The 15419-nt window shown below is 39.4% G+C and overlaps 1 protein-coding gene across 1 annotated transcript in view; it reads left to right on the top strand.

Moving 5' to 3' along the window:
- Window positions 1–2009: 2009 nt before the first annotated feature.
- Window positions 2010–15419, top strand: part of KCNH5 (potassium voltage-gated channel subfamily H member 5) — a 383851-nt gene continuing 370441 nt past the window's right edge. Inside the window, exon 1 of the mRNA NM_001192989.1 lies at window positions 2010–2082. Coding sequence (NP_001179918.1) covers window positions 2010–2082 — 73 coding nt within the window. The remainder of the gene's footprint in view (window positions 2083–15419) is intronic.

The raw sequence follows: 15419 nt of genomic DNA, 5'->3' as shown, positions 1-15419 counted from the left end.
TGGCCCTTACACAGACTGCTCTGGAGAGGGGGACAGTAACTTGAGCGCACTTGGTAATCTAGGGGTCTCCAAAGGAAGTCCAGACACCATCCCCGCTTCCCTATTCCCCTGCCCAGAGTAGGGGCAGAGCAGAGGTTATTTCTTCTGACCCCTTCCAGGGAGAATCCTACTGCTTCTGAGCAGCCCAGTTTGATCGTTTCTAGCAAGGGTTATCTAGCACAGGTCCCAGCAAAGGGGACGCCCCCATCCAACTCTCCTTTAGCCTTCCTACTTTATGCTTTGCCTCGCCACTAACCTCTGACCCGGTGGGAGCGCACTTTCTGTCCTCACTCCTCTTCCCTGTTTATGCAGTCGTCCTTTCTAGACAGGCCCGGGCGAAGCCTCCGGAGCGAAAGCCTTAGATCAGTTATTCTTAAACTTGAGCAAGAAGAATATTTATCCGGAGCGCTTCTTAAAGCATTGTTAGCCCCAGCTCCCAGAGTTCCTGGTTTCCGAACTCTGGGGTAGAGCCGAATAATTTGCATTTTAAACAAGTTCTTAGGAGGTGCTTCCAGTCCGGGACCACTTAGAACCACGGCCTTAGATAAAAGGAGGTATCCTTGCCGTCATGAGCTCCCTCATTTCTTTTCCTCTGTTGCCCCAGTCCCTTCACACTTAGGCTATTTTCCCTTCTCCGTCACAGACTCTGGCTTGTGGGCTCTGTTTTTAACGGTTCCCCTCCTGTCGCTGGTTCCGAGCTTTGTAGGAAACGATTCCCGCTCGCAGTCTCCGGTCCTGGGCAGCTTTGCGCCCACCGCCTTCACGGTTTTTCCACTGCAAATGCTGCTCGCTGCACTCTCCTTCTCTTGGAGGGTGAATTAGTCACCCTCTTCCCCTACTCGTTTCATTAAGTGCAACCTTTCCCGCAACTTAGCGGCGGCGGGGCTCGCCGCTCGCCTCTGCGCTCCGCAGCCCTGGGAAGCATCCCAGTGCAGTCGCAGCGCCCCACCGAGCGCCAGACCTAGCCTGGGGTGCAGGGGCCATTTCCGAACCCCTCCACCACCCCCCCTCACCCCCCAGCTCTGCGCTCGGACCTTATGTGGCTCTGGCTCCAAGGCGTGGGCTAGGGCGGGTGCAGAGAGCTCCTCTGTTAAGCTTCGGGAGCCCAAGCCCAGAGGGGGGCAGTAGCAGCGTCAGGTGGCTTCTCTGCGTCCCCGCGCGCCGCCCAGTCAGTCCCCTTTCCGCTCTCAGCCTGGGCTGGAGCGGGAGATGATCAACACCTCCGCCCCGGCAGCCGCGTTCCCGGGTGCAGTAGGGACTCTGGACCTTGGCAGGAGAAACGGAGATGTGACCCCCTCTGACTGCCTATTGCTCTCTTTGGCATCCTGCCTGCCTCTCCCCACTTTCTCGCCCTCTTCAGGGACCCATTGGACAGCGAGCGTTAGCCTCGATCTCCGGGAAGAGAAAAGCGGCCACCGGGCGCGCAGCCGGGCAGAAGTTGGGCTCAGCCGGGCAACCCTGAACCAGCCGCGCCAGAGGGGTGGATGAGGGAAGGGAGAGAGGAAGGGGCAGTAGAGAGGGCTTTGAGTAGGCTTTTCCTGCTTCCTCGGCCCCGATGGTCGGGGCAGGGGGAGAAATGCTGATCCCGCGCCTAGGTGACCGCCGCCGCGACAACAGCCTCAGCGGCAGCTTCAGCATCAGCACCGGCGGGACAGCGACAGCGGGGGCGGCGCAGGCGCATTGTGCCCCGCGGAGCCTGCAGTTCCCGAGCCCCGTGCGCGGCACCGCCACAGTCTGGGCAGCGGCGGCCGGGGGAGTGCTACTACCATGAACTGCCTGGTCCTTCTCCCCAGAGCTGCTCATCCGGGTCGGGCTGGAGACACAGTCAGGGGACCCCGCCGCCGCCGCCGCGCCCCCTCTTCTTTCGGCTCGATCTTCTCTTCCACCTTTTCCTCTTCTTGCTCCACCTTCTCCTCCTGCAACCCCCCCTCCCCCGCCGCGGATCCTGGCCGCTGCTCTTTAGACCCAGGATGCCGGGGGGCAAGAGAGGGCTGGTGGCACCGCAGAACACGTTTCTGGAAAACATCGTCAGGCGCTCCAGTGGTAAGAAGAGTTACAGTCAGAACACCCCTCCACCTGCATCCTGCCCACCCACGCCCCCATCCACCTCATCTCATCCCTCTCCCAAGGGGGGGGAGGGGGATACGGACGGCCCTTTCCAATGGCTTCAGTTACCAGGTGGACCTGATGTGAGGTGGGGGTGGGAACGAGGTGGCAGAAAGAAAGTTTGTTGCAGCCCCTCCCCAAGACTTACTCACCCCCCTCCCACCTGTCCAGAGCCGGGAGCAGAGGAAGTCGAAGGGGAGTAGCGGGTAGGGAGGAGGTACAGCTGGAGAACAGAGTTGAGTTTGTTGAGGGATGTCTTTCTTGTTCATCTTTCCACCACATTTTTTTTTTTTTTTAAATCAAGTAGACTGCAGAGACTGATCAAATTTTTAATCTCGGTGGAAGGGCTTCCCTTAAGTTGGGAATGGCTGTGAAAGTGGCTCCTTAAGATTTAAGTCTCTGGAATGGCTTTCAGGCCCAATGGGCACCGTTCAAAGGAGCCTAGTGTTTGGGAGCCTAGTGCTTGGAATTGAACCTAAGAAAGAGGCTGTTCTGGAAAAAGGGAAAGGCTATTATATTGGTCAAATTTGAAGTTTCTTTTTTCTGAGGCATTGGTCTGTGTTGATCTATATGATATATTTGATTTGACTTAAACAGGAGAAATATAGAGGGAACACAATAGCTACTGTGCTTTTAAAGTAACTAAAGAAACAATTTTAAAAATGCCGTCCTGCCTTGCTACTGAGGCTAGGGTTTTCTTGCCTTAAAGTGACTTTAAATTTCTGTCCATTTCTGCCTTCATTTCCTCTAAGATATCTGAATGGGGATGGTTATATATTTCACCTTTTAGGACCTTGTAAACTTTGCATTTTACTGAAATATACATCTTCGACTTGTTTTCAAATCTTTTATATAATTTTTAATTTTACAAGCAAGATATGTAAAATATGTTTTAAAGTTGTCCTTTTTTCCTTTGGAAGCCAGTTATTTTATTTTGAGATCCTTTGCTTGGAGAATTATAAGAAAGACATTTCTGCATATTAATTACAGTAGATCTTGGACTAAAGCAATGGAAATGCTCTATGCAGTTCCATAATCATTGTTTAATCATTCATTCATTCAATTAAACAATATTTATTTGGATGCCTTATACAAGAGACACTCTGTGGAATCCTTTGGATAAGAAATGATTAAGACACTTGTGCTTTCAAAAAGCTCCCTGCTTAGTGGGCAAGACAGAGAGAGGCACAATTGTGCTTTTCCTGAATTGATAGATTAAGTTGTTAATTCTTAGGATATAATCTCTTCTAAAACTAGGTTTGCAAATATTTCCCTTGATTTTGGGACTGTAATGTAAGTGTCCCAAGGTACTTTTCATCAATCTCTGACATGGTATTAGGCTTTAATTTGTGACTTTTGACTTTATTTCTTCCTATTTTATCAATGCCTGTTTCAAGTCTTGAACTGACCTTTTGGGGTTGGAAAAAATGGCTAATAGGCCTGGTCTAGTTTTAAAAAATAACTATAATATTTTTAGCCATTCCAGTGTGATTTTGAGTGTGTGTTTGATTTTTTATGATAATATAAAATATGAACTCATTATGGTAGACAATTTGTATGTTTATACATTATTTCCTATATTAATATTGTATAGAAACCTGGAGTACAAAGAGATATTACTATTAAAACAACCAGTTTGGGAAATTTAAAGTTTATTGGAATTAGCTATTTAAGATATAGCTTTTAAGATAGAGCCCGTTTTTTTCAGCTTTCTCATCCTCTTGGGTTATTTCAACTCCATGCAATTTGGTCTGCAAGAGGACTTTTAAGAGAAGGCCTTAAAATTTTTTGGAGGGTTCTCTATTGCTCTGCATGGTAACTAGAAAGTAGATGAGAATTGACTGAAGTTTACTCTTATAGCATCTTTGGATGAAACTTCTTATACAGACTGAAACTATGAGCCAGTTTGCAGAATATCTTTTATTTTTGATATACCATGAAATTATGACTTACTTTATGTGGCTTAGAAATAGCTGCTTCTATTGCCTCCATTTTAAATCCACTATCCAAATTAATGAACGTTTTATCTTTTTTACACTTCATGTTATAATTGCTTCACTGGCTTAATGTTTCTTTCCATGGATAGCAGCTAGTACAAATGAAAATTCATCTGTTTTTGCATTTTAAATATCACCTCTAATTGCATGTGGCTAACTTACAATACAGCTACTCAAAACCTCTCAGCTTTGTTTGAAATGTGTTAGATATTTGAGGTAAGTATATGTTCTTGTGTATGTAATCAGTACTGAAATGTCTCAATGCCACTTACATAGGAAGTACCTCAGAAATTGAGAATTACAGTGTTAAATTTTGTGGGAATATCCCACAGTTGTCGTCATTTGTATATGATTTGGCAGAGAAATAAAAAAATTCATTCTGAGAAATTGTTTAATTGAGATTAACAGAAAATACCCATCAGGGTTCTCACAGATGGATTGAGTTTGTCACAGTAAAGATTTCATTATTCAATAACTTAACAACGTTGAAAGTGATGTATTTGCAGAGCTTTAGTGGAAAAAAAGGGAAGTGGTACTCCCAATATATTTAAGAATTGAAGAAAGATGGTTTGGGATTGGCTATTTACCTGTCCTCCATGAAATTCTTCTTTTTCTGACACAACCTCATTTTCTTCTTGTGAAAAGATCAGATCTTTTAGTGAGAATCAGATGGAGTACAAACATATGTAGAGCTGCACACAGATAAAATACAGACAGGTATCCACTCAGACACCAAGACAGATGCAGAGGAAATACATTCTTTCACACACTCAGTGGGCAAAAGAGAGATGTAAAAAGTAGCAGAATACAGAGAGGGAGGGAACAAGAAGTAGGGGAGAGAGAAAAGGAGGGATACAAGCTTTTATTTATTAGGCTATCACTAATGAGCTGAAATCTCAGTCAATTAGAAATCCATCAGAATACTTCTTGATGAAGAACAAAAGAGCAAGAAGTGTGATATATTTGGGTATAGTTTTTAAACATGAGGATTTCCTAATAGAGTTCCAAACTCCTCAGTTGCAATTTTCCAGAATAATGGTGCTGTATTCTTTGCCCTAGAGTGGCACTATGGCCTATTTGCTGTTATTTTACGCTTCATGAGATTGGATTTTTATTTTCCTTATTTAGTTGACTCAGTCTGTTATGGGAAAGCATTTCAAATTGTTATTGGTGATTCAAAGTCTATAAAATAAATAATGAGGGCCATTGAGTAGGATGGATACAAACATACTATATAGCCAAATACCCAAATGGTACAAGTAGGAAATTCCTCTTTTAAAATAAAAGATAAGATCATTTTTAGACAAATAAAAGGAATTACAATCATTACGTGTGATTCTAATAGGCAGAGAGTGCACATTATTTACTCCAAGAAGTTGTAAAGGTCAAGAGCATAAATGCAATAGCAAGATTTAGATACATTTTTGGCTAGTAAAATCAAAGTATGTAGTTAGGAAGAGAAAGTTTAGGAACTATGTGGCGAGTTCATTACAGACATGCAATGTCTCATAGAAGGCTTCCATCCAAAGTGCTTACTGACTGAATCTGTGTCTGAAACATTATTAGGTTAGCTTTCCTTATTTAAATTTCAGTATTTTTGTAAGCTCTTCATCCATATGTTTTGGGCTGTAGGGAGCAGTACACTTATGGGTAGAGGGTAGGTACCTGAAAGAAAGTAGCAGTTTTTTAAAGACTTTTAGGTAGAACTTTAGATTTAAACAAAACAAAATATTTCCAAGGCCTTCAATGTGATTACTGCTTTGGGCAGTACATTTTTGTGTATATGTTGGCTTTGATTCCTTAGCAAATAGGCAGACATTGTTAGTTTGAGTGACAGTAACTAGTTGCCATTTTGAAATTTTTAACTATAAAAATAATTTCTTTTAAATTAGAATATAGCTATTGTTCTTTAATATTTTAGACATTAGGAAAAACTAGAAGTGTTTTCTTTTTAGAGAAAAAAAAGGGGCTCAGGAAAGAAGAAAACAGAAAAAGCAGTATTTTATGAACTGTTTAACCTTCAAGAGAAGCAACTCAGTATACTGTTTTCCATTTTACTTGAAATACCTCCCCAAGTACTTTCTTTGCTCTTACCAATAGGAAAATCTAAAATAATTTTTGTGCTATAGTTAATATTTGTAAAAACTGAGATCTTAAATGAGATCCTATAGGAGAGGAAGTAGAAAACTAGTGATTTAAAAACAAACAAAAAAAGACATAATGATTCATAAGTATCATCCAATTTAAAAAAATGATGAAGGACAAATTTTTTTTTTGGTATAGAGTACTTGATATTTTTTCTTGAAAGATCTAAAACATTCTTCAGGGGATATTGATAAAACCACTTAGAATTTCTGAAGCTTTGGTTTATCCAAGTCTTATGATGTATCAGTTCTACTTTTAAAATATCACAGAGGTTGAAATTACACTGACCACTTCCTAAATTATATTTATGAGTAAGCCAGAGGATTGTCCCATTCTTCAGAGTCCACATTGCCTTATATAACAGATGCAGTACTTTGTTGACTAGGGAGTTGCTTATCCCAGGACATCCTTGTGTTCACTAGAAACTGCTCTGTTTGTCTGTCTTTTGCTTGATTCCAGAAGTAGTTCAGTTCAGTTCAGTCGCTCAGTTGTGTCCAACCCTTTGCGACCCCATGGACTGCAGAGGTAGAAATCCACACGCTTGGCCGTCTGTCAACTGCCCTATGAAACTGGAGCCTATTATACAGAGTGAAGTAAGCCAGAAGGAAAAACATAAATACAGTATACTAACGCATATATATGGAATTTAGAAAGATGGTAACAATAACCCGGTGTACGAGACAGCAAAAGAGACACTGATGTATAGAACAGTCTTATGGACTCTGTGGGAGAGGGAGAGGGTGGGAAGATTTGGGAGAATGGCATTGAAACATGTAAAATATCATGTAAGAAACGAGTTGCCAGTCCAGCTTCGATGCACGATACTGGATACTTGGGGCTAGTGCACTGGGACGACCCAGAGGGATGGTATGGGGAGGGAGGAGGGAGGAGGGTTCAGGATGGGGAACACATGTATACCTGTGGCGGATTCATTTTGATATTTGGCAAAACTAATACAATTATGTAAAGTTTAAAAATAAAATACAATTAGGAAAAAAAAAGAAAAAAAAAAAAAAGAAACCTATAGCACAGTATTTTATAGAGTAGAAGGGAGTAGCTATGATTTTTTTGACAGTGACTGAGTAAATTTCTGTAAAGGAGTCTTTTAGTTTAGTTAATATTTATCTTTTGCTTTCATTGTTAATAACAGCTGCTTGCTAGCATGGAGGAACAATGCTTCCACATTCTCCAGCCTTTAGTCTAGGAAAAGGTTGCACTGTCTTGTAGTTAAGATTCACCACAAGAGGGCACTATAGGTTCTGCCACAGGTAAACTAATTTATATCTGTTTCTCTTTTCTGTCCTTTTCCTCAAGTTTGGGGGTTAAAACTCAATGAAGTTAGCTGTCACTCTTGGCAGAAAATATCTAAAATAGAAGACCCATAAGAAAGTGAAATGAAGAAAGGAATTGCAATCTTATATTAGTTGATGATAACCAACATTTTCTGACTGACTGAATGTGATATTAGTAAAAACAGTTTATGGAAACAAATTCAAATTTTAGATTAGTATAACATTCGCTTTAGCAGATGAACAAAATGTTATTGTAACCATCTCAATGTGGTGATAGTATATATAAAATATGAAGTTTTGCAGAATAATTATGTATAAATAATGTTCACATTAGAAGGATGAATACATATTTTCTGTTTCAACAAAAAATTTCCTCATCAGATGTCTTAATATAATTTTGATTAAGTTTGATCAAGTAGAATCAGTTCATGATAATGCTTTGATTTTATTAAAAGATAGTTTACAGATTTACAGATACTTACCTAGGATGTTACATGATTCTAGTAGTTCAATGTTATACAAACTTTAAAAATGAAATACAGAGCTAAAATAAATATTCTTCAAAGTTTTCCAAACTTATTAAACTCTCAAAAAATATGATTGGAGGTATAGTACTCCTTTAAGAGGTTTTATTTCTTATCCGTCATCAAGTTTGAATCTTGGTTTTAGGGATTTTTTTTTCTTTTTGGTAGGGTTAGAAACCATATTTTGAGAGATGCTCTGAAATGTCCTAAACAAAATCAAGTTTTAGTGGGAAAAATTAAAATGTGTCATACAGTACTTTTGTGAATAACATAGATACAGTGTGATCGGAGAAGGCAATGGCACCCCACTCCAGTACTCCTGCCTGGAAAATCCCATGGACGGAGGAGCCTGGTGGGCTGTAGTCCATGGGGTCGCTAGGAGTCGGACACGACTGAGCGACTTCACTTTGACTTTTCACTTTCATGCATTGGAGAAGGAAATGGCAACCCACTCCAGCGTTCTTGCCTAGAGAATCCCAGGGATGGGGGAGCCTGGTGGGCTGCCGTCTATGGGGTTGCACAGAGTCAGACACGACTGAAGCGACAGCAGCAGCAGCAGCAGTGTGAAAACAAATAAACCTGAATAACAAATCACAAAACCAGTGGTAATTATTGTGGAAATTGAGGTCAAAGAAAGTAGTCTTTATGTGTTGTAAGAAATGGACATTTGTAAAATATTTTTCTTTACTAATAGAATTTTAAAAAATCCAGTCTCATGTTCTTGCCACACACACAATAAAGCAGAATAGTAACTATGTGAAACGATGGACATGTTGATTAGCTTGATTGTATACGATATGAAATCATCAAGTTATATACTTTAAATATATACAATTTTTATTTGTCAGTTATACCTCAGCAAGCCTGAAAAAACATCCTCAGTGTATTTCACTAAATATGCTAGCTTAATAATGTAGGATATAACTCCTTTTCATCATTGAAGAATGACTAAAAAGAGTCATTTGAATATTCTCATTTTATATAATGTAGATGTTTTAATATTAGAAAGACTTGGTCTTGAAAGATAGTTGATCAAATGAACACTGACAATATTGTCACATATTTCAGAGTGTATTTTAGACATTATTTTAGTATTTGGTTGTTTATGAATATTACTACTAATGCAAAGAAGTATTTGTATACATTCTAGATAATGGTTTTTTTGATATATTAAGCTTTCACATGGGAAAAGATAAGAAAATTAAAAGTGAAATAATTTATAAAGGAAGAGTGGTTGAAAAGCAATTTGAAATCTTATTGAAATGGATTTCTTTCTTTATTGGGTCTGGTCCCATCAGGGAAACATAAGTACTAAGTCCTATTGATTTCACAAGATATATGATTTTAGATCTGAGATTAGGTGCACAATCAGCAGTTTCTAGAGATAATGACAAATAGCTGGGAAGTCAGGGACGTGTCGGATATGGACTAAGCTGCTTGAGGATATGGGTTGTACCTTACACATACTTTTATGTCCTCCGCTGTGGAGAGCACTGTGTACTAGTTGAATAAATGTTTTTTTTTTTTTTTTTAATTTTGTCTCCTAAATTAACCAAGTCTAGAATTGATATTTTTCTAAAATACGGCTGATTAAATCTATTAGGTAAGCTTGTATCAGTAATTGCATAGTTTAAAATATTTAGATAACCAATGTGTAGATCTGAACATGGAAATCACATTGAATGGGGAAAATCAGATGGGACTCTTGAGAGCATGAAAGGTGAATGTGTGAGTGATCTCACATTCATCTCTTATTGCAACTGGATATACAGCTGAAATACTTACTGTCATTTTTTGTTCTGATCGCTAAGCCTTAAAACGTAGACTATTTTATATAGGAAATAACTTTATAAATTTGTTGATTCTAATTAATTCTTTTTGTAAAATGATTTTGCATTAGGAGTTATTGATGGTAAGTTTTATCCTTGGAAATTGGTCTATATCAATTTATGTATCTTCTGAGTGAGTTCCGCCTTGAGAAGCAGCTGGCAGTCCTGTGCAGTAATCAGAAGAGACAGGATACATTTTGGCTTGTTAGAGCCTGCAGGGTCAGCCTCAGGTCACCAAGTTTAACTGGAAAACAACTCACTTAGACTAAGAAAGAGCAAAAGTTCATCTTTATCCTCATTTTTTCTGTAAGCCTTTTCATGTCTCCTGGCATATTTTTAATTTGGGACAAATTATAGCACAATGAGTTTATTTTCACAGTGTTGAGAGAATAGAGAAAATTTTCAATGAGGATTAAACAGTCTGGGAATAAACTCACCTAAAATAACTCCCATCCTTTTGCTTGACCTTCATACTCTTTCTAGTTAATCATTCACTAATTCTATAATTTGACATAAATTTGTTGAGTGTCCACCATGTACTAGACTCTGATCTAAGCACTGGGGCTGCACATTGAACACAATGATAAAACAAATGTTTCCTCCCGCCCCCTTTTTCTTTCTGTGATGGGCAGGGTACACACCGGTTAGGCACCATGGGTTCTGGAGGCTTGCATTAAAGTCCTGGCTCTGATGCTTACTAGCTCTGTGACGAACTTGTCTGTCCCTAGTTTTCTGCTCTGCAAAATGCAAGTAATAATAGTGCCTAGCTTACACGGTGCTGAAGTGAGGATTAAATGAGAAGATATGTGCAAAGTGCTGAGAACAGAGTCTGGCACTTAACAAGTTCCATGTCAGTATTAGTGTAGCTAGTTATTATTATTATTTAGATGTTTAACACTTTGAATGCACCATTTGTAGTTGATGCCTTTAATTCTTGGTCACCACTTCCTTTCGAACCTCCTTTCGGTGGATTTCTGACTAAACTGAAATGTTGAGACTTCCTGCTGCTGCTGCTGCTAAGTCGCTTCAGTTGTGTCTGACTCTGTGCGACCCCATAGATGGCAGCCCACCAGGCTCCTCCGTCCTTGGGATTCTCCAGGCAAGAACACTGGAGTGGGTTGCCATTTCCTTCTCCAATGCATGAAAGGGAAAAGGGAAAGTGAAGTCGTGTCTGACTCTTCGTGACCCCATGGACTGCAGCCCACCAGGCTCCTCCATCCATGGGATTTTCCAGGCAAGAGTACTGGAGTGGGGTGCCATTGCCTTCTCCATGAGACTTCCTAGAAGGTTACAAGTGAACATTCTTGTGAATCCAGAAACCTTTCATTTGTCCATATTTTTCTAGTTTTGCAGGATTTAAGACTCTGCTCCCCTATCCTCTCCTCACTTTTTGGCTTTTGTGACTTTGTACTTTCTCTTGCCATTTTCCCTTTAATTTTCTATTCTCTTTCCACTCCCCTTCCCTCACATCCCCTCCTTTCTCCCCTCCCAAAGGGGAGGTTCAACTCATGTTCAACTTTCAACTGTTTTTCTTACACTTATACCCTTCTTTTCAGAGCAAGTTTGTCCTCTGTCATAATTTAAACTTTATCCTTTCTGTTCTCCAGTCCCATGTTACCAGTGGCCTACAGAATTTCTCCTCTGCTCCCCACAAGTTATCTAAAACTCAGTATGGCCACAGCATTGAATTTATCATTGTTTTTGGTGTCAAGCAGAGTTACTTCCTTTGGTATTTCCCCATTTCTGTCAAAGGTGTCTTTAATATTTTAATCTTTTAGTCTAGAAATTTTAGGGTCATTTTTGGCTTCCCATGCAGTATAATACTAGTCTTACTTCCTAACCAGATTATTTATCTCTAGGGGTAAGAATTTTGCCATATATTCCTGCTGTACTCTTTATAAGTGCTGGGTGCAGAGTGAGTGGATGTATGATAGTTCACTGTACTGACTCATCTCGGGGCATGAGATGTGTCCATAACTGGCATCACGTATGGCCAATGTGTATAAGTATGATGGACTAAAGTAGGAATTACAGGTTGAAAGAAGAGTTGCATCATTAACTGGGCCCAGAAATGAAAGATCTCCTCTGAGAGTGAGGAATGAAAGGTGTGATATGTTCTTCTTGTTCATTCCTAAGCAGCCTCTTTTTCTACTAGAGCAACCATAGTCAAGGTAACTGGTCATCTTTCTGGAACTCTGTAGGGCAGAAAACAGTGCTCTCAACAGATAAAAGGCATTTCCATCTTGTCTCGACACAGACTTCCATCCTGACTCTAGCCATCGGTCTAGGTGACATCTAGGACTCTACAGGATTACAGTATTAATGATTACCTTGCAGGGTTGCTGGAAAGATTCAGAAAACTCACAAATGTGGTGGCTCTGGCACTGTGCCTCATCAAGGGCTTAAAAAATATTCACCTGTTCCTATTTTTCTCTAAAGTGGGAGTGGTTTTTTCTTTTTTTTTTTTTTAACCTGAAGAAAGGAAAGTATTAAATAGCTGAGACTTTCTTGAGTTTTATCCTGGTGGATCTTAGCTTAAAGACATTTGGCTTCACTTTACCAAGGGCGTACTTATTTGGAGAAAAACCCAAAACAAACAAACACCGCTCTTCCCTACAATGACAAAAAACTACTACTTACAGTCAAAGAAGCATCAGTTCTTTTTGCCTCAGTAATTGGTAATGCTTGGATAAGCTCAAGAAGAAGGCAGAAATTTAGCTTCTTTTTGTAATCGGCTCAGTTAAATCTGGCCAAAGGAGAGAAATTTGAATATGTGATCTGTATCTTTCCCTTGAACAATTAGCTCCTACTGCATAGATAGTAGAAATTAAAAAAAATATATACATAGGACAAAGCTTTAGCAATTAATTGGATTATAAATGTATTTAGAAAAGCCTCGCTTCTATTTTTCTACCAGGTGTGGAGCTGAGACTAGTCTTTTAATTGAAATTCTTCATTAGTTATCTTGCCATTAGTGTTTGATAGCCTTAAAAGGTAAACTCTAAAGGAAATAGAATCCCTTTATAAGAGCTGAAGTTCATTTGAAAAAACAAGGTTTGTTTATTTTCAAGATTGAAAATGATGCTTAAACATTAAATATGTAATACTTCTCCCCACTGATAAACGTAACTTGACTGATTTAGCTTCTATCCAAGATTATGTAACTAGTGAATGTTTTACATCCTTATGTATTTTAAGAAATATCATTGTAATAAAATTCAGTAAAAATTTGTTTGTATCTACATGGGTGAAGATTTTCTGTTGTACTATGAGACTACAAATCATACAGGCCATCATTGCAGTTATCTTTTATTTTTAATGATGCTGATGAGTGTACTTTTAAGAAACATATCTTTCATAAAGAAAACACCAATTATTAAAAGTAGAAACCTTGAATTGTTGGACATTCTTTTATGTGTGTGTGTATAGAAATATTTTCTATAACAAAATTGCTATTTTCCTACCATTAGAATTTCAGGAATATATGTTAAAATAGCTCGTGAATCCTGAACCACTTTGGCTGGATGGAAAAATGAATTTAATGCCATCAAAGAAACACAGAAACTTAAAAATGTACCTTTGATCTTGAAGGAGATGAAAAGTGGAGGCATATTTATATCTTTGATGACAGCTGAACAAGTTTGAATAAATTAACAGATTTTTTTTGCATATTTCAAACTCCCACAGTGATGGTCTGCTTAATGTTGCCAATATTATTATATAATAATTAGTCTCATTGTGAAAGGTACAAAGCGTATGTGTCTACATACACACATACACACACATACTCACGCACACACACATTTCTTTGATATAGAGCTGTAGGATAAAGGTGTATTTGTGAGGACTGAAACATACCAGTCTTATATTCTATTGTTGACATAGTAGAAGTGGGTAATGCACCTACCAGAAATCAACATTGTGGATGTGGGCATGACGTATAAATTATTTATGCTTTTGTTTAGCCATCTGTGCCAGGATTTTATTTAACCCAAATAAAATGTGCTATATGTGCCTCAGGGATTGTTCTGCTGTTTCTGTTCTCTGAAACTTAAATAAATCTATAGATACCACTCACCCAGAAGACAAGTTTAAAAAGTAATATGTGCTGCATGATTTAAATTCACAAGTTTCCAGAGTTCAGGGAAATCTGTGTTGGAACACCTAATCTTTTTTTTTTTTTTAACAGAACTGTCCATTCTTTGAAAAAAAAAATACCTAGCACAATCCCTATCTATATTCTTGACAATGTCTAGCGTTGCTCTAATAATTATTTATTGACTGTATGACTTTAGGAATAAGAATTTTTCTATTTGATTTGATCATTCAACAAACTTTTGTGTGTATACAGTGGTGAACCAACATACATGGTCGCTGCCCTCATGGAACTTGTAGTCTGGTGGGGAAACAGGCATTTCACCAACCCAAACCAAATATAAATTATAAATTGTGGTAAGCATTTTGAAGGAACAGGGGAGGGTGCTGTGGTCAAGTGTATTTGAGACTAATTTTGACTGGGAGGTGGTGTCTGGGAAGACATTCCTAAGAAAGTAGTGTTGAATTAAGACCTAAAGTAAGAGGTACATAGATGATGAATGGACAGAAGACTATTTCAGACAGAGAAAACTTGTAAACAGTCCTAAGAAGGAAGAGAAAATGAGTGGCTGGGTTTGTGAAGCTTAGAAGCCAGTGTAGTTGCATCTCAGTGGACAAAAAAAGAGAAATGTGGAAAACCAGGGTGGAGAGACATAAACCTGACTATTCAGGGAAAGGCTTTTGCATTGTATTCCAAGTGCAGTGGACAGATCTTCTGGCTGCAGGGGTCATTTGCTGTATAATGGCAAGTTGGGTTGGAGGAAAGAACAGTGCCAGTAGGGAACTAGCCAGGAGACTCTTGTGATAGTCTGGGCAAGAAATGGTGGGGTATTTTGCCTGGGATGGTACCTGTAGAGTTTAAGAGAAGTGGGTGCTTCTGCTGGTAAAATTATTAGGGTTTAGTGTTGAAGTTTGAACCAGTCCATTATTCCATGTTCAGTTCTAACTGATGCTTCTTGTCCTGCATATAGGTTTCTCAGGAGGCAGGTAAGGTGGTCTGATAGTCCAGTCTCTTCAAGAATATTCCATAGTTTGTTGTGATCCACATAGTCAAAGGTTTTAGCATAGTCAATGAAGCAGAAGTAGATATTTTTCTGGAATTCCCTATGATCCAGCGATTGTTGGCAGTTTGATCTCTGGTTCCCCTGCCTTTTCTAAATCCAGCTTGTACATCTGGAAGTTCTCAGTTCATGTACTGCTGAAGCCTAGCTTGAAGGATTTTGAGTATTACCTTGCTAGTATGTGAAATGAGCACAATTCTATGGTAATTTGAACATTCTTTGGCATTGCCTTTCTTTGGGATTGGAATGAAAACTGACTTATTCCAGTCCTGTGTCCACTACTGAGTTTTCCAAATTTGCTGGCACATTGAGTGTAGCACTTTCACAGCAT

The sequence above is a fragment of the Bos taurus genome, chromosome 10 (assembly GCF_002263795.3).
Source record: "Bos taurus isolate L1 Dominette 01449 registration number 42190680 breed Hereford chromosome 10, ARS-UCD2.0, whole genome shotgun sequence".
In the NCBI taxonomy this organism is placed as follows: Eukaryota; Metazoa; Chordata; class Mammalia; order Artiodactyla; family Bovidae; genus Bos; species Bos taurus.
Note: the sequence above shows the minus strand (reverse complement) of the source record. Positions and strands in the feature narration are given on the sequence as shown.